We start from the raw sequence: 23,102 nt of genomic DNA, 5'->3' as shown, positions 1-23,102 counted from the left end.
AGGAGCATTGACTTTGTCACTATCCAGTAGCATTGATGGGGTCCATATCAAGAGCCGGATCCACCCTCTGTCGTGGGGGGAATGGGGATGGGGCTCCGGGAGAGGGTTGGGGACCCGGAGGGGGGCGTTAATCGAATTTCTTGCTGTCCAGCAATCAAGCGCTTCCCTGCTATGAGAGATTATGCCCCACAAACACTCATTGCTTGCCTCAGTTTATCAGCTCACCGAGGCAATTTCAAATGCACCTTTAAACACCCAGTGGTGGGGGCATCATAGTGTACTGCTTCTTATCCCTTCAGGTTTCTTAATCTGGTTAGGAGGTTGGACAGATCTCTATTTTCTTCACCTCCTTCCTCCACAGTCATATATGTAAGGGGGAGGTAGGGGGAGGGAGTGAGCGAGGGGAGGGAGGTGAAAAACAATGAGTGGGGAAACAAGGATACTAGAAACCAGGTGGAGTCGGTGAGACAGAGCTTCAATACCGATGAGGCATTGCACCTGCTGATCGTCCGATTCCGATAACGATTAATAAGAGGGAGAAAGAAATAGACTTCTCAGGTTTGACTCGGTTTGCCAATATCTCGGGCTGATAGTGATAGTCTTTTTTATTAAGAATTGAATATTGGTCAGTCAGTGTCACCCACCCATGACAGGATGGATTGAGGTTTCTCTTTGTCCGTCCCACGACCCCCACCACACTATAGAACTCCCTACATTGTTTCTTTTGTTTACATACCATTGTACTCAACAAAGTGATTTATGGGAGCACGGCGGCATCACTACAACGAAATCCAACGTGACAGAAACACAAGCAGTCAGACAATCAATCCACAGCTTACATACAATATCTAAACCACTCTATTTAGAGGTAAAAATAATGTTTTCGTTTGCCTTTATTTTCTCTTCCAAATGAGACTAATCTGTTAAGTTAAGAAAATATAGAAATATATATAGAGAGCAAAAAGAAAATATCAGAAAGATGGAATGCAGAAATGTATATGCACAATGCTGAATGTACCAGCTTAAGGATCAATATAAACTGGTTAACGGATCATAAAATATATACTAGTTAACGGTAAGGACAGACTAGAAGCTGTCTATAGACACGTTGGAGTGTGGGATGTCCTTGTGCAGCCATGTCTCAGTGAAACTCAAAGCACTGTCTCACGATGCTCTCTGACTCGTGGCCAGGGCTGCTAGCTCATCCATCTTATGAGCCAATCACGTTTGCAATGTTTGAAGGAGATACGGCTTGTATCTCCTTTTTCTGCCCAGCGTTTCCTTCTTCCCTGACATCCCCTGTACCTCCTCCTCCTCAGCTCCTTGATGAGTTCAGAACTCTCCCTTGCCAAGGTGCTTGGACAAAGCAACACCAGCAGATCTCTGTTTGAAGAAAATGGCTCAGTTAAGGCCGAAAGAACCACGTTTAAAGTGTCCCCTTCTCCTCATCGTGGGAATACCTAACTAATCCAACTAACTGGACACACAAGCTACAAGCTTAGTACAAACGATTAATAAAAAAAATATACAAAAACCGCAGAAAAAATGATGCTGACTGCTGCTTGTACGTCGCCAGTACTAGGAGTAGCTCATCCTCTCCAATGATCTGGGGGCTGGCGTTTCTTGACCCTCTAAACTCTTTTTGGGCTGGAATGAAGGCGAAAACCACAATAATACAGAAGATAGATATCTTGCAGTTTCCCCCTGCTTCCAGTCTTTCCGGGCATTCTGATTGAAAACAGCACTGCATATTTTAGAAAAACAAGAGGGCCTGTATTAGCTATGGTGTGTTATTTCAGTTACCGGTTAGACATTGAAATACTATCTAGGAAGGCCAGGACCTTTTTACGATACTATGGAAATTATCACAATATCAATCATTCTGTCACATCAATTGAGAGGCAATCAGTAGAAATATCTCTTTCATGTTACATAGTAATCTACTAGGAATATGCCATTGCGCAGTGTGTTTCCAGATGATGCATGCCGGTCTCAACGTACCCTTTGCGCTAAGCTAGAGGCAGAATCTTGGACCGGCCTAAATGTTCTGATCTCAGAGAGGAGACCAAGCTTGATCTTCTTGTTTTGTTCATGAGTTATTTGGGTTGACAAGACAATGAATGATGATGAAAGTGCCTTCAGCCCTTAATAACCCACTGGTTGAACCGGGCTGTTTTGCACTCTCAACAAGACAAAAAAACTAACAAAGCAATGACTCACTAATGCCGGACTGTTAATGAAGGGGTTTGTGTGCCTCCAGGCTCAAAGGAATATTGGTAGTGGAGGCGTATTGAATCAGTGCTGACCCGCAAGGTTAACTCTTTGGCAGGGGTGAGGAGAGCAGCGTGCCCAGAGGGTATCGATTCACAATCAGTCATCTCCTTGTCCTTCCTTATCTTCCACTCCAACCCCAGTTCAAGTATGCATTTGATTTCTCTTTCCCTCACTCCATTCCATCACTTTCTCTTTTTTCCTCTCCTCTTTTCAGCTCTAGGCACAGTTTTCAACAGTGTTGCCTTATTTTAGGGATTAAATAACCTGGTCATTTTGGACGTTCACATGAATCTAGTTCTGTTCTTCATCACATTTTATGACATCATAGTGCCTACCCACAATGCCACATGGTTCCTGTCTTTCTCTTTGTGCATCCTGACAATTCCTTTTATTCAACTGGGAAAAAGCAAGCTGCTTAATTTCATATTCACTCCTACCCTTCAATTGAATGAGCGATAATTGCCTGGCGGAAGGTTCTTCAGCTTGATGCAATAGGTGTTAATCCGCTCACCATCCCAAATGACGCAAGGACAAAGTAATGTGTGTAGGGTTTGATCTACAGGCCTTTGTTCAATACTTCAATGCCCATAACACACACACACACACACACACACACACACACTTTCAAACACCAGAGTAAAGCGTTGGCATCTTTGCCCTTTTCCTTTCTTTTAATGCCAGATCTTTCTAACTTTGGTCGACCTCTCTTATTGTTTGATTTGATCTAGTACCCCAGTAGCTCACTGGTCAGGCTGGGCTTCAGTCACATGTTTTATGATTTATGGCCATTGTTGTACCATTCATGTAATTATATTTCAATGTTGCCCCATCACTACGACAGGCCTGTCTGTCTACCTCCCTCTTAAAGACACTTTTAGTTATTAAGAACGGACATATAGAGCTGAAGTGAGCAGTTTAAATAATTAGGTAATTGACAGAAAATGTATTGAACCAAACGACTTCGGCACAATCTTATCTCAGCGGCCGCTCACTACTGTTTCTGGAGCTTTCTCAGTCAGTCTGGAGAATGAAGGTGGCAAAGAGCTCAGTTGTCATCACATGAGATAAGTATGGATCCTGTCACAAGTAAGAGCTGGAAGCTTTTCCTGTTGGATAAAATAAGAGGGCTGACCTGTGTCCGTACAGTTGTTGCCTAACATGCTCCAGGATGTGAGGCTGAGGTAAGCGTGAAGTGTAGACCCTGATACCATATATTCAGCTGTAAAGGATGGAAAGCATCCATTCACCTAGCTCTGGATTTAGTGTATGCTGAGATGTGTAACAAATATTGGTTGTTTGGAGAGAGAGTGGCCATCAGGCAACATCAGTATATTGTAACCTAAAATGACGGACTGGTAGATCTATGACAGATTACTCTAGAGACCCTAATGGCCCAGAAGAGAACACCATTCACCCTTAACACAGGTCTCAGAGATGGGGGATTACATTCAAGAGTTAAAGAGTCTATCATCAATATTTTTACAATACCGGTGCATCATATGACATTGTGACAGTGTGAAAGGGTTCCTTTATAGGGCTGAACCTGCAAACAGGGATCAGCTTAAAAAATCTTCAAGTATTTATCAAAAAAATACAATTTAGAAAAACAATTACTGGCTCCAGCTTTTTTAGACGATTCAAGACTGCTGCTCTTTTCCTTCAAATTCATTAGTAACGTTCAATGACAGTCTTTGATTCAATGTTCCTCTTTATTAATATGTGCTGTTTGTCCTTCATCTAGTCTATTATATCTCACCTGTATTCCATAAACCAATTAGAGACTTCATTCAGAAGATGCATAGCTGCTCTTATGGCCGTCTCCTGGCTGTTGTGTTCTTTAATAAATAGATTGTATCAAGTCAATTCCATTTCATTTTGCCATCATCGCTTCACATTCAGCTTTTCTTGGGGGTGGGGGGGATCAAGCTCTGACACAGAGAAAGACAACCATTCACACTCACATCCACACCTACGGGCAATTTAGAGTCATCAACGCAGGGAGAACATGCAAACTCCACACAGAAGGGAACCCGGGCCCTCTTGCTGTGAGGCGACAGTGTTAGCCACTGCACAGAGCCCAAGACCTAAATGTAATACTTATTTTATTTACAATCAGCCAAAACAGACCAAAGCAGCCACGTAGATCAAGCGGAGATGTTACATACACCAGTGATGGCTGCTCCGAGCTGATTGCGCTTTCAAAGGAATGACTATTAGATTTGAAAACCAGACTTTTAACTCCCAATTAAGCCCCATTTGTACTGAGTGCAGGGCTTAACCGAGTTGTTTGACTTAACAGTGTCTACTGAATGACTGCACAATAATGCTCGCCTAATTAAAGCAGCCACTTAACCACAGGAGTTAAGAAAAAAAACAAAAACGCTACTCCTAATAAGGCACATTCATTGATGTGAAAAGCCCAAGCTTCGTGTACCATCCGCCATGGTGTAACGTTCTTGAATGCAGCCCAGTGTGCATTAGCTCATGCAGATTATATGTGCTTTATTACTCCATTGAGAGATTGAAAGACACCTGTTCAAGGCTGCAGAGTACAGCAGACACCTGACAATGGAAACTTGGTGTCAAGGCTGTTTCTGACGGTTCCTGTGCCCTGGGTCAGACACCCACTGCCCCCAGTCCTAGCCCCCCAAAACCTAATGCATATTTGGCATTACACTTCAGTTTAAATGACAACTACTCAGAGCCATAGCAACCACTCATGACACTGAGGTCATGTGTGCTGTATTTCTTCTGGAAACCTGGGAGTTTCACCGACCTGAGGGGGGTTCCATTTACCAGTTTTAGTCCCAGTATACTTTCAGGCTGACAGAAAGTGGAATGATAAATATAATAGAATAAAAGAAGAAAGTATTCCTGGCAGTGTAAATAGGCCTTTGATACAACATTTTAATGTAGTCCATTCTAGGGAAAACAACTTACTGAAAATAATACATTTACAGAAATATTAAACATCCCAATCAAATTTACAGCCTCTTAAATTTCATTGATCAACAACACTGAAGTCAAGGATAAAATTAGATTATGGTGGTTTAAAGGTTAAGGTCATTGTGACCTCAGGTCCGTCCCGTGAACATGAACTCAATACCTTAGAAATGCTTGGAGCGAATTTCTTTCAATTCAGAATAAATGTCCACCTCGAGTCAAGGATAAACTGATGTGATCTTGTGGTCAAAGGTCAAAGGTTAAGGTTGCTGTGACCTCAGTTCCCAGTCTTGTCCCATTCTTGTCATATGTTAGGAAGCCCTTCAAGGGAAAAAAAATTGAATATGGTAATTGTGACATTTTCGCACATATGTCTTACTGGACAGAATGATGGAGTGATGACATTTTGGGCAGACATGGATGTGAACTGACTGGTTCGTGGGATGCACAACCGCAAGGCGCTAACTGAAGTTAATTATAATTTCACATAAATATACTGTATTTAGGACCAGATGTCTTTGATAGAAAATAAATTCACATTATCTGAATACAGGTGAGTCTGTCTGTGTTAAAATGAAGCCCTAGTGTTAGCCTGTAGTTTCTTTTTCATACATCTGCCATTCACTCCTCTCACACATGCTCACTAATAATTTATTGAGCTGTTTGGGGCTGTCAATCATGATATCAACTGTTCTGATCAGCTGGTCTCCTCTATCCAATAGCACAGTGACACACCTACATCGTTAGCCTATCATCTTGGTGCTGTCTTTTTTTAAATATAATTGTCTCTCTGCCAATAGTACGTTAATTTTTCTGGAAAACGCACCCCTCCATCTCCTCATCTCCACCCAGTCTTTATCAGATTCATCAGATCCTCATGTCATCATTTCATCAGCCACCACCACCAGTGTCTGGACTGCAAGGGGGGATTTATCTTGGTGCTGCTCAGGGCAGACTCCTGTCTTTTAAAAATCTCCAACTACATGTAGCCCATGTAGCTCAAGATGGTTGGGAAGATGATGAGAAGTATAAATATTAATTTCATCAGAGGGCACAAAATCTTCTTTCAGTTCTCCTGTTGGAGCCACTTCAATGAAAAATTACTCTGATCTTAACTTTAAGGAGAAACTTAACACAAAATCAATTTTTGGGATTATGTGCAATCACATTGTCATTCAATCAGCTGATCCTGGTTTTTAGTCGATAGCGTTCTTTGTGACTGAAGTGATTTGCCTTAAAGTGATTTGTCCCTGTAGGGAAAGAAAGGGAACACTCACTGAATGAAGCTCCTTTTTACTTCATAAGGTAACATCATCTTCATTATAGTAGAACCATCACTTTTTAAAATGAGACAAAATAACACAAAATAGCACTTCTACTGACAACGTTTTGGCCTTTCAGTGGCTGCTGGTTCTCTGTAAGATCATCTAGTTTGTCAACTTTTGAAAACTGTTCTGAGTGCTTACAAAGTCTACAGGGTGCATCAAAAAGACACAGCATCTGGCCCAAAGCAGCATGGGCCACGTGAGCGTGTGGTTGCAGCCCATACAACATGTCAATGCACCAAATGCAATGACATTTTGCACAGGCTGTTGTTGGACAATAAAGAAGCCTGCAGGATGAGCATGTGTCTCTGAATATTGAAATGTCACATGAGAAGACGGTGAGCTATTAAGAGAAAAGGGCCATTTCAGAGAGAGCATGACGGAGCAGCAGATGCCGTTTGTCTCCGCTCGGATTCTGCAAGGAGACATCTGTTATGGATTGTTCCATGCGCAGTGACCTTCAAGCCTACTTAGAAAAGAGAAGGAAAGCAATAAAGAAGAGTACGTCTCATTTCTCTTTCCTCGCTTCTCATCCTTGCTAAATGCACAAGATGGGCTCTGGGATTTTTTCCCTTCCCCTTTTTTTCCGTGGGAAGGTGATGCCAACAAATCACCCCTGCCATCCCACAGCAATCAGCTGGAACATTACTAAAGATCACCCACAGTTCCCTGCTCTGAATACCTATGGGGAGGACCGGTGCCTTCTGGGTGAAGTTCAGCAGGCCCGCGCTCTACTCCATCAGGCTGTCGTTTAAGTCGCAGCTGAAGCTCGGAGCCTTTTCCGTGGCACTCAGTGGAGCATCATGTACAGAGAGCAGGGAAGGTGGAAAACATTTCACTGAGTGCACACTTCATCATCTACTGCCTCTATCTGCTTCAAGAGTGCAGTGTGGGCAAGTCCAACCTTTTGCTTTTAGATTTACTGAGACTCATGTCATATGCAAGCCTGACATTTCTATGATTGATGAGATTGATTAGTTAGTTTAGCAGAGATGCTCTGTTCGAGCTTCTCTGCTAAACTAACTAATCAATCTCATCAGTGTGTTCAAAAACAACATGCAGACTGTGTTTTTAAAAAAAAAGCTTAACGACCTTTCTGATGGATTTAAACACACTCTTCGTTTTTAAGGCCTCTAAATAATTACTTGAAACACAAAGTAAGCTTACAATGTAAGTATCCAGTAATGATTTAGAATGGTGTAATGGTAATGCTGAGAACCATAACAGATCAAATCAAGTGGAGCAGAGATTCTGTATCGTATGGTGTCTATGTAATCATACAAACCATTAGAGAGACATTGCTGTGTTAATGACATTACTGCGTCAGTAATGACTCTCCTCTCCTTCTGTTATTTTGCTCTATGTTTTAGCATTGTTTAGTTTAGCATAGTTTCAGCATACAAATTTAGCATTTTAGCACCAGTTTGTGGTCTTATTCCACTTGCGCTTAGTCAGGGTGATGATGATGATGATGATGATGATGATGATGATGATGATGATGATGATGTCTTCTAAGCAATTGACTACAGATAACTTTACTGTGTCTTAATGCTGCACTTGTCCTTTGTGGCCAAAGATGCTGCATGGCAAACCTTATACTTTTATAACTATACTGCAGCTGTCACATGAATACACTTTTGAAACCAAGACGTACTGCAAATGTTCCCTCCACACAGTGATGTCATGACAACACATAGAGTGTAGTTTTTGGAAAGTAGATGAGATCAGGCAGCAGCAGCGGGGGCTGAAGTCGGACAGCTTCCTGCAGCCTTAACAGAATAAACAGGAAGTTACAGAAATATTTAGATGCTGTTAGATCCATCCTTAGGATACCTGTAGTTTGTAAAACACATTGGGATTTATAAATAATTATATATACTGTATATGTGGAAATGTGTGTAGATCTGGCATTATATTCTATGCCTTATTATGTTTATATCTGCCTTGTATAACACTTTGTAATTATTGCTCATTTTGTTAAGTGAAATTATTATTAGTTTGCATTATTATTGTTATTATTATTTTATTATTATAATTATCATTGTTGTTATGTCAACACACTATATGATTGTTAACAGATGAATCCTTCATTTCACAACATGAGAGTAACCTAGCATTAGTTTTTACAATTACACAGAAAATTAGGATTTTCTATAAAAATGTGGTGTTCTTTGTCAAAATGTTGATCATGCCGTGGGTCTTGCAGTCTGTGGTGAGCAACTGCTGTGCCTGGCTCTAAAAATTGCAGCCGCCTCGATCTGCTGAGGTTATCGTTGACCATGTGTGCAAGGCTGGATCATGGCAGACATAAAATCTACTTGAATAATAGTATATTAGGGACCTACATGAAAGGGCTTTTACAGAACTGTTGGAGCGCATAAACAGATACTGGAAGAAAAAAAAAACTAAACTATAGCATGCAGGCAGCAGATGGTCACACCCACTTAGACCTGTAGTGGGACTGACATGACCTTCACTGCACAGGAAAAAAACACTCACTTACTGCTATCACAGCGGCGTACGCTGCTAAAAAAGAAAATCCCCCAAAACAACCTGGGGGAGGATGGAGGTGGAGGTGGGTGGGGACAGGGGGACAGCCTCCACCGGGACAGGACAATGGAGGAGTGCATTAACAGCTTCTGTCTCTTGTCCCAGCAGAGGTGTCAGCTTTGTGGCATTGTGTTTAGCCCCCTGGCAGCGTGACCTTGTCTCACTGAACAGTGGCTATTAATTAGCCAAGCATATGTGTATGTGTGTGTGTGTGTGTGTGTGTGTGTGTGTGTGTGTGTGTGTGTGTGTGTGTGTGTGTGTGTGTGTGTGTGTGTGTGTGTGTGTAATAGGTGGGTGGCTGGAGGGGAGGAGGGTGTGAGTGGCATCCGTTCGCGTAGCCAGCCTGCCTGGCTGTCTATATGCGATCAATGAGCTGGAGGAAGGTGAGGAGGAAGGGCGTGAGCGGAGGAAGGAGTGTTGGAGGCAAGGTGTGTCTGCAGGAGCGTTCTCCCCGACAGTCAAGGGCTCTCTGAGCTATACGTCCCCATTCCTATCCCCTGTCCTCCACCTCCCAGTGTTTCTGCTTCATAGATGATGATGATGTGCCTTGTTGGGCTTCATAGCTCCTGTGTGTGTCTTTGTGTGTGTGTTTGTATGTGTGTGTGTGTGTCTATGTGTGTGTGTGCTACTGTCTTTCTCTGCCCTTGGCCGAGGCTCCAGAAAACATGAAGTCATGCTGGGCGGACTCCATGAGCGAGTGATTTCTCTGTGCTTTGCTCTGATCGACGTCCAGCCAGCCACAAAAGCCTTCCTTCCCTTTCCGCTGCACCCCCCTCCTCCTCCCCCTTGCTTACAACACAGCCTCCTCTTTCTCTCCCTTCCCAACCACCATAGCACAAAAACTCTTCCTACTTTCTTCCCTTTATCTTCCTTTCTCCTGGTTCGTAGTTAACATTTACAAGTAGATACATTTAAAAATATTGGAAACATCTTCTGTTCACACTGTCTATGGGACCAGGCAGATATAAGGAGGAATCAAGCAATTCATTTATTTCTTGATTTGTGAGTTTGAATTATTGTCAGGATACCGTAGCAGTAGGAAGTAAAGTTCGCACATTTACTGTTCTTAAGTATCATAGTGGTATTTTACTTGAGTATTACCATTTTAAACTTTATTACCCCTCTACATTGTTGCGACAGCTAAAGTTTCTAGTTACTTTGTCTATTACAATATTATATTATATATAATGCCTTTCTGTTTTTTTCTGGTGTCATGTTCAACATCTGCTGGGAAACAGGGTTAATCAACCAAATGTTACAGTGTTTACTACTTTGTTGTGTCAGCTTCATATTCAGTCTATTTCAAACTGTCAAACCAGAGTATTTATGGAACAGTGGAAAGACTAGCAAATATGGATACTTATTTTGTTTTATTTTGTTTGTGTTTTTAACAATTATCAGCAAGATAAATTACTACTTGGGTCAATGGAGTCGGGTAGCTTTGAGCTTTTCACATCTAACTCAGTGAATTAAGGCTTTATTTGGACCAAACTAGAGTTGCTGATTGCTGGAACAATGGAGAAACTGACGCAGATGGATTTGATGCTTTCTGTCGAGTTTGAATGAAGTGTGTTTCCACAACATAACTGTTGTTGGACTGTAGTCTGGTGGCTTTGAGGAGAGCAGATTAATGGTATGTTTTGTACATAAAGAAATTATAATAATTGTCCCAATCCCTGTTGATTTTGATTATCATGCATTCACTTCATCGGCATGTTTCCATCTCAGTCGATCGGAGCTGGAATGATACAAGCCAGCGACTACGGCAGAGTGCTTTGTCCAGGGAATGAATGGTGATGGTAAGGTTTCCCACTGAAGACAAGAGCCAGATGTTAGTGATGTTGGTGGGTTTTTTGTCCAGCTGAAAGGGCTTTACACAACAAACATATGATTTGGAGTACATTTAGTAGCATGGTTAAAGTCAGCTCCGACTATTAAATGCTGCTGACTTTATTGAAGTAACATTTTGAGCAAAAGGCTTTCTGCTGTGTTTTGTTATTGAGGTTTTAACGTTTTCTGAATTAATTTGTTCTGATTCAAATTGTAAGGTTCTTGCAAGCGTTTGTCCTCTCAACACTGCTGTCAGCTCACATATCAGTTCATCAGTATGTAGCCTAATGCAGAGCAAAATAAACAGAGACAGTGGTAGGATCTACTCTAAATGTACCACATGAATAGAATCTAGCTTTGCTCTGATTTTAGACAATACGCTTCTGATTTAATCTTTTAAATATCTTTATGTTTTGAAATCTTAAGATGTATAACAATATCATCATTATTGTTTGATATTCTTATCAATTGTAACCACAAACTTTAGAAAGCATGACTTAAGTCATTTAAGAGCCAAAATGACTGAATTACTTGCTCATTATTTAATAACAATTCAACATGATCATCCTCTGACCTTCAGAATTGTTCTTTGATAACACAACATGATCATATCTTGTTATTGTTTTATGTTATCCTGAAGCGATGACTCAGCCATTTGTAATCAAAAACATAAGTAGAGCTCTAGACTTCATTCCGAACCCTAGATGTCACAGCAACTCTCACCCCATCATCCTCACACCCTCACACATGGAAACACCCCCCGCCTCTCAGGGTATCTGGTTAGTCACCAGTCAGCTGCCGGACGACCCCACCCCAAACACACACATACACACACACACTCCACCCACCCACCCGCCTCCCTGCTGTAGCGTGACAGCTGGTACGATAAAGCAGCACACCTCGTCCAGAGAGCAGCTCCACACCAGTGGAGTTAAGGCTAGCTTCAGTGTGTGTGTGTGTGTGTGTGTGTGTGTGTGTGTGTGTGTGTGTGTGTGTGTGTGTGTGTGTGTGTGTGTGTGTGTGTGTGTGTGTGTGTGTGTGTGTGTGTGTGTGTGTGTGTGTGTGTGTGTGTGTGTTTGGTGGATGTCCTTCAGCACTAAGAGCATTGGAGGGAGATGTAAAGAATGCTAATGAAGTGAATCACCGGAGTAAGGACTGACTTGGCCAGCCCTGGCATCCATACACTGTATTTGTGTGTGTGTGTGTGTGTGTGTGTGTGTGTGTGTGTGTGTGTGTGTGTGTGTGTGTGTGTGTGTGTGTGTGTGTGTGTGCGTGCGTGCGTGTGTGTGTGCGTGTGTGCGTGTGTGCGTGTGTGTGTGTGCTTTCCCATGCATTTGAGCACCCTGATGTTCGCTCTCTCAAGTCAAGTGAAGAGAGAGCAAGTGAGAAGTGGGCGAGCCAAGGTTAAGCACAGGAACACCGTGATGGGCTGTGCATTTTAATTAAAGCTTGAGCAAACACTCTGCAATTCCCCTAAATGGCCCTCTGTGATGGATGACAGGAACCAGTGTTTTCTATTTTTCTTCTCAAGAGGAACTTTTGTGCGAGCGGCTGTGTGCTCGGTCACAAAAGACCAGGCCAGCCAAAGTCCCCGCTCCTCTGAGCTTTACTGACTCCTGGCACCACACGCCAGGGAGAGTGTAGAGAGTGTTAGAGAGAAAATGAGTTACCTTGGTACACTTCTCCAGCGCATCTGCTATGCACTTTCACTGTGTGCATATGCAGATGTGGGATTGTACCACATGTCAGTAACAAGAATCTGTCCACCGAGACTCACCACTGTACTCCAGCACAGGCAAGCATTTCACATTGCAACAATATTTTTGCAAGCTCCACTGGACCCACAGCCGCTCCAAACTTTTGTTACATCGCTCAAAGGGATGGAATTTTTTGAGAATTCATGTGGAGATCCCAAACTTTCCAAATATTTAAAATCTGTCCGGTTGTATTTGGGAGAAATTAGTAAATAAATGATGCAAAATAAATGCAGAAGTTTACAAACTGATGGATGTTTTAGAATTGAACATTTCCCTTAAACTTTGTCTGAAATCACAAAATGTTTCACTTGTTGACACAATATATTATTACTATAGATGACACCCTATTGTTCATAGTCTTAACACAGCAATCGAGGCTATATTTTTATTATAAAGTAAAGAGATAATGTAGGGAATGTTTGAGGGCACCAAGTAGTGCAGACATATTACACACAGAGTCTGTACACTTAAATAACATTGTAAAATATATAACCATCCAAAGTGGAAGTATTCAATATGCAGCAGAATGACCCCTTTTATAATATTATCTGTTACATAATTGGATCATTATTTCTTGTGCATTACATTATGTGTAAGCAGGATTCTAACGTAGCTGGTCAGGTGGAGCTTATTTTACTGACTTCATACTCTCTTTGTTAGTTTCATTCATAACACTGCCTCGTCTTTAATAAACAGGTAAAATGTTATGTATGTTAAGTTGTAATCCGCAAAGAGCTGTAAAGTATAGTGGAGTAAAAAGTAGAATTTGTCCGCTGGAAATGCACTGGAGTTGTATCAAGAAGCATTTTAGTTATAAAAGATCATTGATTTATTTTTTCTATGAGCAGAGAGCTCGAGGGAAATCTCTGCCTTTATAAGGACTTCTTCCTTTAAAGCTGATACAATGAGAACACTCCATAGGGCTTTAAACCGCTGGGCGACAGCTGAGTCTGACCAGTGGCTCCTTGACTTCACAGGGGACTTCTAGTGGGAGCAATAACCCCACAACCTGTGCACTGCACTGGGATGCTGCACAGCTCAACGAGCCTCTGCGGTGGTGTTAGAGGGAGAGCATTTTAATATGTCTGATGAAGGAAAGTAAAAACGTGGCCGCTGTGTGTGAGTGTGTGTGTCTGTGTGGATGCTAGGGCTGGGTGTAGAACCTCAATATATCTTTACAACTGACTGAATCGTATCTATAACAGTGAGCCTTGAAAAGTGTCACGTAGAGGAGGTTGACACTGAACTATTGGTAACAAATCTGGCTCCTCTCAATTAAATTAATAAATATTTTATTGAAACAAACTGCTTGTTTTTGCTAAAAGCATCAAACAACTTGTTGAGGATGCAGCCCCTGGTTTTGTAGTTGTGTCCAGAGTGCCTCTAAATCCTCTAAATGTCATGCCAGCTCAGAGCTGATGTTTAGGGACTCAAAATCATCAATGGACTAATATGGACTAATGCACTCAGTGGCGTTAACAAAAAAAAGTATCCAATCAAACGAGACTTTGGGCAACTAGCTAGCTAGGGCACACTTATGGACAAGTTCATAATGTTGTACCCACTGTTAAGAACCTTGGTGTTTTTTTAGATCACAGTCCTGTAACTCTGTATTGTGCTACACTCTAAGCCCTCCCACGTTTTGAGGGTCCAATCAAATGCAAACGGTTGATTCTGATCTCTCTTGTAACCCTGTGCTGCATTAATAATCCGTTTCACAGTGAAATTCATCCCAGTACAGAAGATAAGGCCGTCCTAACCTCCATTCCACTGGCCGTTCTGATACTGGCGCTGAACAGTAAATGAGTGTGTCAGTGTTTAGAACACACACATTGCTGCAAACCTCTATGGGCTACTGTACGGTATTTAAGCATGAGGATGGTACACATATTTCCATATATATAATATATATATATATATATATATATATATATATATATATATATATATATATATATATATATATATGTATATGGCATGAATGTTCTATATCTTCCTCTTTCCTTGTCTCTCTATGCTGTGTAGTGATGCAGATGAGCTCTGACAGAGGAGGAGGGTTCAGTCTGAGAGCGTAAAGAGGCCGTGGAGAGAGGACAGGGAGGGGTTCTATGTGGGCCTGCAATAGTTCATGTTGAAAACCAAAACCGTGGTTGTACGAATTCATGAGAAAAGGCTCATGTGTAGAAAAACACTGTGTGTGTGTGTGTGACGACACATTTGATGTAGTCATGAATAAAGATAACAACTTATTTTGTCATAGTAAGAAAACATTCTCTCTACTAGAAAAACATTCTTGTGGCAGCATTGTAATGGTCTTGACAGGACAACCAAGACACGGTTCCACCGAAACCGTTAGTACTCATTCTAAATCTGAACAGTTAGTAACCATAGCAACGGCGCTGCAGCTTTCTGCCACATTAACACAAACTAATCCAACCATGGGTCACAACCACAAATGGTTGGCATGAAGAGCCACAAGGTCCACTCAGCTGTTCTGGAGCTTTCTGTTGTTTTAACACATTGGACTTAAATATTATTGTCATCAGCATTTGGACGCTAAGTAGGATTCTTGTCTGTTCTGAAGCTCTGTCAGAGAGCATTTTCTGTTTCTGTTAGACAAAGTGACATTCAAAATGTTTCATTGTTCCTGATAGGGCAGCTTGTCCTTTCATTGTCTTCATCAGTGTGGTCATTGTCTGATTCCATGTCCCCTAATGTGATTCTATATATGGAACTCTGTGGAATAATGATGAAAGCTTTTTCTTGTCAGGAGCAAGATTTCATCTTCTGACAATATAGATCTTGTGGTTATAACGTTCAGTCCTTCCTGTCATAGCAGCAGTTCTGCCCTCTTCTTCTTCTCTTTTTTTTAGAGCTCAGAAGTTAGTGAGACTGACTCAAAGCCTGAAAATCAAACTTCCATCGCTCACTGCTGATTGTCTGTATTTAACCAGAGCTCTGTGGGGAAGAGCATCAGCTAAATGCCTGTAATGTTAATATTTATACATACACACAGTAGATACAGTGCGGAGCATTGTCTTTGTCTCTGATGAAAATGTTCCCTTAGACACTATCACAGCTCCCCTCCCCCGTCTCCTCCTCATCCTATTCTCCCCCCCCACAGCCCAACAGTAGGCCTCTGTTCATCTCATCTCCTCTCATCCTCCACGGCTGACTGGTTGCCATGCAGTGGGCTGTCCATCAGTGACCCGGTAACTGTTGCTAGGAGAGGAGTGTAATTCTATCGTTTGTGCTTAATTTTTCTCCTATTCATACACTCTCCTCACTCCACATCCCTTTTTCTCCAGCTTCTCCTTCACCCCCTCTGTGGCTTTCTTAAATCCCTCTCTTTGCTTTTATCCCCATCTTATCCCCCTCCTCCTCCCATTCTCATCTGTCATTCCTCTCCTTCCTCGTCTCCTTCAATGTCCTTCACCTCTGGTTTCAATCCACACAGTGTCTCTTTTCACTGTCACTGACTTAACCCCCCCCGCCTCAATGAGATTCAGTTTGGGTCTGTCTGCTCACCTTAATGGGGCATCAGCTCTGGACAAATAAAGCATTTGAAGGTGCCGTTATCTATTCAGGCAAAGTAATTAGTTCCTCTCTCATTGTAATCTGCAAAGAGAGGGGCTGCCCCCTAAAAGTCGATGATTTGAGTCATCGAAACTCGACTCTTGTTTAGTGTGGGGCATCTGAAATCACCTATTGTTCCCATATTTGTAGGTAAGGTGTATTGAAGAAAAAGGCATCAGTAATAATATGAAGTGTTTTAAAACAGAAAAATATAGATTATTGCCTTGCCCAATACCATGGTAAAGGTCCGTCAATCAGTGTGTAGCCCCGCCCTAAAGCATACTCTGCTTTATGGTCTATTTGACTCTAAATGGAGCATCATTTACTCAATGAACATCATGCTGTATTGAAGAAGACTTGAAACTAGAGATTGAGACATTAAACTCATGTTTACAATGTTTGCTGAGGTAAATATGTAAGTTTAAAGCATGTCATTGTTAGCTTCACTTTTCGGACCTGGAGGATGCCGCCTGTCCAGACTTTATAAAGAGCTGTCTGTTCAGCTTCTTTTTAGCTTAGCTTCTGTTCCACCAGTCTCCTTAACCCAATGGATTTTGATTCATGATGCTTCCAAAGCCCCAAACGGGACTGCGTTTGATTTAATCTTCCCTGATATGATGAGTTGATCAAATTGTACTATCTAGCTTGGTGTTAGTACTAGCTATAGCATTTATCTATTCAACTAGAGTTAGTGAACAAGAAGTTGGTGAGGAACAAACAAACAAATTTGCTGTGAAAAACGTGTCGTGCAGTTTCAGAATCGTACTGGCTACAATCTGCAGTTTAAATAGTCTATAAAGATTATATAAGAAAAAAAATGTCCTTAACAACACTAAATAACTCTCTCAGAAGGTGATAGGGGTACTGATACCGCTGCAGAGCAATTGGTGGAAGTTGTGGCCGTCATGACATGATTGAAGGACAATGCACTCAGAAGCTTAGGAGAGGTCAGGGGGGGGGGGGGGGGACGACACAAATTGATGAAAACCACTGAGTGAAAGACAAGAAAGAGAAAGAGGGAAGGGAAAGAAAATGTGTTTGGCAAAGATGAAGGGGGCGAGGGCGGGGTCTGTGCATAATTACATTTTCTGTTCTGAGCAGTATTGGGAATCAATAATGTAATTCATAGAAAAGCCATGGAGCTGCCCCTCATTGGCATTCACAGACATGAGCCACGCTTACATCCTAGAGAATTAAAACAAGGAGAGAGGGGAGGGGGTAGAGGGAGAGGGAGAGGAGGGGGAGAGAGACAATGCCTTTAAAAATGCTGGAGATTTTGAGTTTCCTTCAGAACATGATTGATGTTTTGACATGTCCATACATTTGAAGACAGCGTGGTCTGTCCCTACTGACACTCACATTTCACACACACACACACACACACACACACACACACACACACACACACACACACACACACACACACACACACACACACACACACACACACACACACACACACACACACACACACACACACACACACACACAGCCCTGTGTGCCCATAATCACAGCTGGTCATTGTGGGGTCAGATGCGAAATGGCAGCACCTCCTCCAGATGCTCCCACCGTGTATTTATAGTGGGCTAAAGTGAAATTGAAAAAGTGGATCTCAAACACACTTATAAACACACGCTGGCCCTTTAAGAGAATTTGAATATAATCTTGAACATTTAAATGGGGACTTTGATATTTTATTAAATTGACCCTATTTCCAATGTTTTTTTTATGTCTACGTGAGCTCAGGTTGTTATTAGAAGTGTCTGACAGCATTATGAGAAGGACACCAAAGGTAAACATTTTCTTTTGCTTCCGCTTCCGCGGTTTGTTAGTTATTGGGTCATGTGACTTGCTGCCACGGTGGAAACGTGAGTGAGAGTTGGAGAGAGGAGTGTCTGTGTTTTCAGAGTTCGACATTTTTTACCTTGACTATTTTCAATGTCATGGCTAAATATTAAGTTGGTATCAACAATGTGGACACAACGTGAGATTTCAGAACAAGACCTCTCCGAGTTATACAAAAGGAAAAAGTTTTTTATTTCTCATTCGGGTTCTTTCCATAATGTTCTCAGACACTTCAGAGTCAGTGGCAAAAACAAATCTCTTAGTGGACTTTAATTGACAATAAGGAGTTTGCCAAGTGAATACATTACAGCCTGGTTAGCGGCTGCTTTCTGTAACGTTGTGGTTCAAAACTGTTCTCCCCATTAGTCATTGAGATCAAATCCATTGGAAGATTGGGCACAGGTAAATACCAGAGTTAGTTCAATAAATAAATTATCTGATTAAAAGCCACATGGTAAAACCCATTTTTGTAAAGCCCTGTTGATTGCTCTTGCCCAAAAAATCTCTACATGGTAGTATTTGAAGATAAATGTAAAAAATGTAAGGAGAAGTAAAAGAAGAAGGAAAAATTTGCTTTGGACTTGTACTATGCACGGTGCAGCCATTACTCCTGTCCTCCACTCTAAAGAAGCCAAGCGGTCTGTCTCTGCCTTTTCTGTAACTGGGATCATGAAGGTCTCTCAGCCTGAGAGTAGTACATTTAATGTTTCACCCATGAAACTGGCAGAGGGCTTCTGGATTTTTCCAATTCAACATTCTACTCCCAAATGAAATGCATGGGAAATTAAATTCTAAGAACTTCTGCTGTGCTGTAACATAAGTGTGAGAAGGAATTTTAGGTTTTTAAATAGTTTCAACATTAAGACATTCACTAGTATCTGACTGAACTAAGCACCAACTATAGGTGGAACTATGATATGAACATTTCATGTCAAGATTAGCTTGACCAAATAATTGGAATTCACAATGTTGTCCTGAAAACCATCCAAAACTCTCACACACTCTTCGTTACATTTAGTTAGGAAACAAATATTTGAAAGCTTCACAAATAAGACACACATATTTTGTCATTGGAAAACAAACAAACAGTATTAAACAAGGTAATCACAAATCATAAGGTCACTTGCATAAATAAAGGTTCAACAAAAAAATAACAACATTTTGTGTCGGTTGTTTCTTACATGACAATACCTGTATATTTTGAATCAGGCTCTGTTTTTCACTTGACAGCAGCTAGACAGCTTTTTCAAGTCACGCTTGAAGATTTCACTATTATCCTAGATAAAGTAAATTCTCCACGATCGACTTATTGTGTGTTTCTTTTTACCACAATCAAAGATTAAATATTGTCCCATCCCTAAGTGTAACTGTATTACCCTAAATAAGGCTGATTGTTTGTCATTAGCAGCTTCTATTTTGAAATATTTTTCATTAAATAGGACCTGATAAAAAAAAAAGAACATCCTGTTACACCTTTTGTAGCATCAACTTGTTACTGGAATAGCTATATCACCTTCCTACTAATTACATGTCTCCAGGACAGAGAGTAACCTGTACTGTCCCTGTTTATCTCAGTCATTTGCAGAAATGTGATTTTAGATTGTAGAATAGTGAAAATTGACCTAATAAATATTATAAAACTAAACCCCAGCATTATGTCAATATTAATAGATTGAATAATTGATTGGGATATTTACAATTAAAAGGCAACAAAATATAAAAACTAATTCTGATAGAGGACCTCCTCTTACCATAGCCAGATTAACATTTTGGGGCCCCAGTTCACAGTTGTTCTGTTGGGGCCCTTGTTGATCACCCATTTTCTCTCCCCAGCCTCTGTGAGTTGTGTATGTACAGTACTGTTTGACCTTTAAGTTCCCAACTCACACAACAGACTCATTCTAGACCCAGAAGAGAACTGTCGCTCCTGTGCTGGAATTAAACAAACTGGCCCCAGACTTTCTTATTAATCTACATCTTAAAACAGGGCCCACTACCATTAATGTTAAATTACTTAATTGGTGTAGAAAATCTTGCAAATTTGCAGGTAATTCAATTACAAATACTGATAGGCTACAAGAAAAACACATTTAATCAACCCACTGGCTAAGTGAATGCCCACATTGATACATAATGTAAAGACATTATGAGAACATCACATCATGTATCATCTTTTGACTGCAGAGGACGTACCTACATTTAGCTACTCAGAAAATCTAAATGAGACACTGGACGCGCCGTCTTCCATAATCGTTGCACACAAGATACACTGTATGAAGACTCAGCAGTGGAAGCTAACATGTCTCTGTTCATTTCTGTTTTTGTCTGCACTATCTAATATGTGAATGTATTTTTATGATGCTGCTAAATCATTAAGGTCTGAGGACTGATTTTGTCCTTAACTGATGTGGGTCAGCCTGGTCTGTTTTCTAACCAGTTAAGTTCCACAGCGTAGTTATTCTTTCTAGCTGACCTTTGTTCCAACTGTGAATGTCATTATGAGGCAGCTTGCGTGGTAAGGCAGCTAAGGACACAGTCGGCTGTCATCCTGCCCGGTAGGTGTCCAGGCAGGGCTGCAGAGAGCTGCTGCTATTTGTGCTAACCCGCCTGTCCCCGTCTCCCCCCTCCCCACAGCGCTGACAGGAAGCCAAGCCGAGTCCCAAGCCCCTATCCAAGGCCTTCGCAGAGCCACGGCCGACGGGACACGACTCCGGAGAGCCGCCACCGAGGAGACCTACTGGGCCTACTCAGGTGTGTGTGTGTTTGTGTTTGTGTACTTCTTTCTTTGTGAGTCTTTCCAGTGTGGCAAGTGTGGTGTTGTTCAGGAACACCAGGGACAATCTGGAAATCCTGAAACTTGTATTGGTAAAAAGCTAGAAGATGTTATTATTATTATTATTATTATTATTATTATTATTTGTCGATTTTGATATTTGTCTTTTGCCAAGAAAGCTGAGAAGGTTAAAGTGTTTAAATGGAATGCTGTTGGGAAGTTTGGAACTTTTCAGATTTCTGTGAGCTACTGAATACACACCTGGTCACATCTGAAGTCCAATGTTGCATGCAGCAGAGAAACACAATCTAAGATGATCTTGAGGAAGCTTAGGATTCCTGTGCAATTATTCTTATGTCTATTACAAATGGGATGTCTCAGGAAATGTAGGTAAAAACATCAGTCCAGGAAACCACATAACAAAGAGAAAAACTCCAAAAGAGTTTACTGATGATGCAAAAAGGTGCAATAATGAAAAAGCTGCTCAAACAGAATGCATTTTAGTCAAGTTATTGTCATCAGTTTCATTAACACAAAAGCAATGGCAGTGATTATATAACCTAAGATAATCAAAGGAACTGGTTTACCAGGGACCCACAAACCATCATCCAGTGGCTATAGGGACCACAAGTGGCTATACTGCTCACCAGTATGGATTCCGTAAAAAACATTCAACAGAGCATGCATTACTCGAGCTAACTAACTTAATTTCATCCGCCATTGATACTAGTAAGTTTGCCATTGGGATCTTTTTAGACTTAAGCAAAGCATTCGATACCGTTAACCACAGTAATTTCCAAATTAAATAGATATGGAGTGGAGAATATTGCCCTGAACTGGTTTAAAAATTATTTGTCTAACAGACAACAATATGTGTCGCTTAGTCAAGAATCATACATGGGGTGCCACAGGGTTCAATACTTGGCCCTTTATTATTTTTGATTTATATAAACGATTTAGCCATGTCTTGTAAACATATTTTTCCTGTATTATTTGCTGATGACACTAATCTCATAGCAACTCATAATGACTTTAATTATTTGATTAACTGTGTAAATGATGAATTATTATCAATTGCCAAATGGTTTCAAATGAATAAATTAACACTTAACGTGAAGAAATGTAACTTTGTGATCTTTTGCAACATAAACAAGTCTTACTCCAAAGAACAAACTAAAGTTTTCATTAATGGATCAGAAATTATGCAATAATGACTTTAATTATTTGATTAACTGTGTAAATGATGAATTATTATCAATTGCCAAATGGTTTCAAATGAATAAATTAACACTTAACGTGAAGAAATGTAACTTTGTGATCTTTTGCAACAAAGTCTTACTCCAAAGAACCTAAAGTTTTCATTAATGGATCAGAAATTTTGGGAATCTTAGTTGATGAAAGACTTAACTGGTCAAATCATATAGACTTGGTTTGCAAAAGATCCACGAAGATGATGGGCATATTAAGAAAAGTGTGTCCTCTAATTCATCCTTCTGCTCATTTAACGTTATATTAAGCTTTTTGTTTCCTTATTTGAACTACTGTAATCAGTTTCATATAACCATCTCAAAAATTATGCATTATATATTCAAACAGATACACCACTTTTCATGAATTATTCTATTTTGCCAATTCACAAATTAAATAAGATAATCAAAGGTACATTCACATCGCACTAGACACAGCAATAATAACAAACTTTCCACATCGCATCATCAATTTATGTCGTATAGAGGCCCTGCATTATGGAATGGGACCATCTTATCTTTTCATGAAAATTACCATCATTCCACTTTGTCTCCTTATTTTCTAAAGTTTATTTGTTAGCCTTATAAATATTATTTGTCTGTGATTATTGACACCATTATTGTAATGTGTGCTAAATAAATAAACAAATTGTCATATGGTTTAAACAATATTTATTAGTACAGGCAAAAAGTTAGTTTTGTCATTGTCACAGAGCTATAGAACGTTTTAAGCAAAATTCAAAACTACAAAAAAACAATACAACATTCAATATCAAATATTCTAAATTCATGATTCTGCTTGGTTGCAACAAAAGACATAATAGAGATCGCTTCTTGAAATTGCCTGGCCAACAGGACATTCCCTGGTTGTCTTTGTCCACATGCTGCAGTTACCAGGGGTAGGAAATAAACAAATAAATAGTAAAGGGTCAGCCCGGACCAAGGGTCCAGGGTCAGTTTTTAAAACGATGGTCTTTATTTG

General features: G+C 40.7%; 1 protein-coding gene across 1 annotated transcript in view; it reads left to right on the top strand.

Moving 5' to 3' along the window:
* ptprga (protein tyrosine phosphatase receptor type Ga) overlaps positions 1–23,102 on the top strand; it is a 428,569-nt gene that overhangs the window by 65,224 nt on the left and 340,243 nt on the right. Inside the window, exon 2 of the mRNA XM_054616971.1 lies at positions 20,735–20,851. Within this exon, the coding sequence (XP_054472946.1) occupies positions 20,735–20,851 (117 nt within the window). The remainder of the gene's footprint in view (positions 1–20,734; positions 20,852–23,102) is intronic.

This window comes from Anoplopoma fimbria, chromosome 17, assembly GCF_027596085.1.
Source record: "Anoplopoma fimbria isolate UVic2021 breed Golden Eagle Sablefish chromosome 17, Afim_UVic_2022, whole genome shotgun sequence".
NCBI lineage: Eukaryota > Metazoa > Chordata > Actinopteri > Perciformes > Anoplopomatidae > Anoplopoma > Anoplopoma fimbria.
The sequence above is the reverse complement of the archived record's forward strand: the minus strand, read 5'-3'. Positions and strand labels throughout refer to the sequence as shown.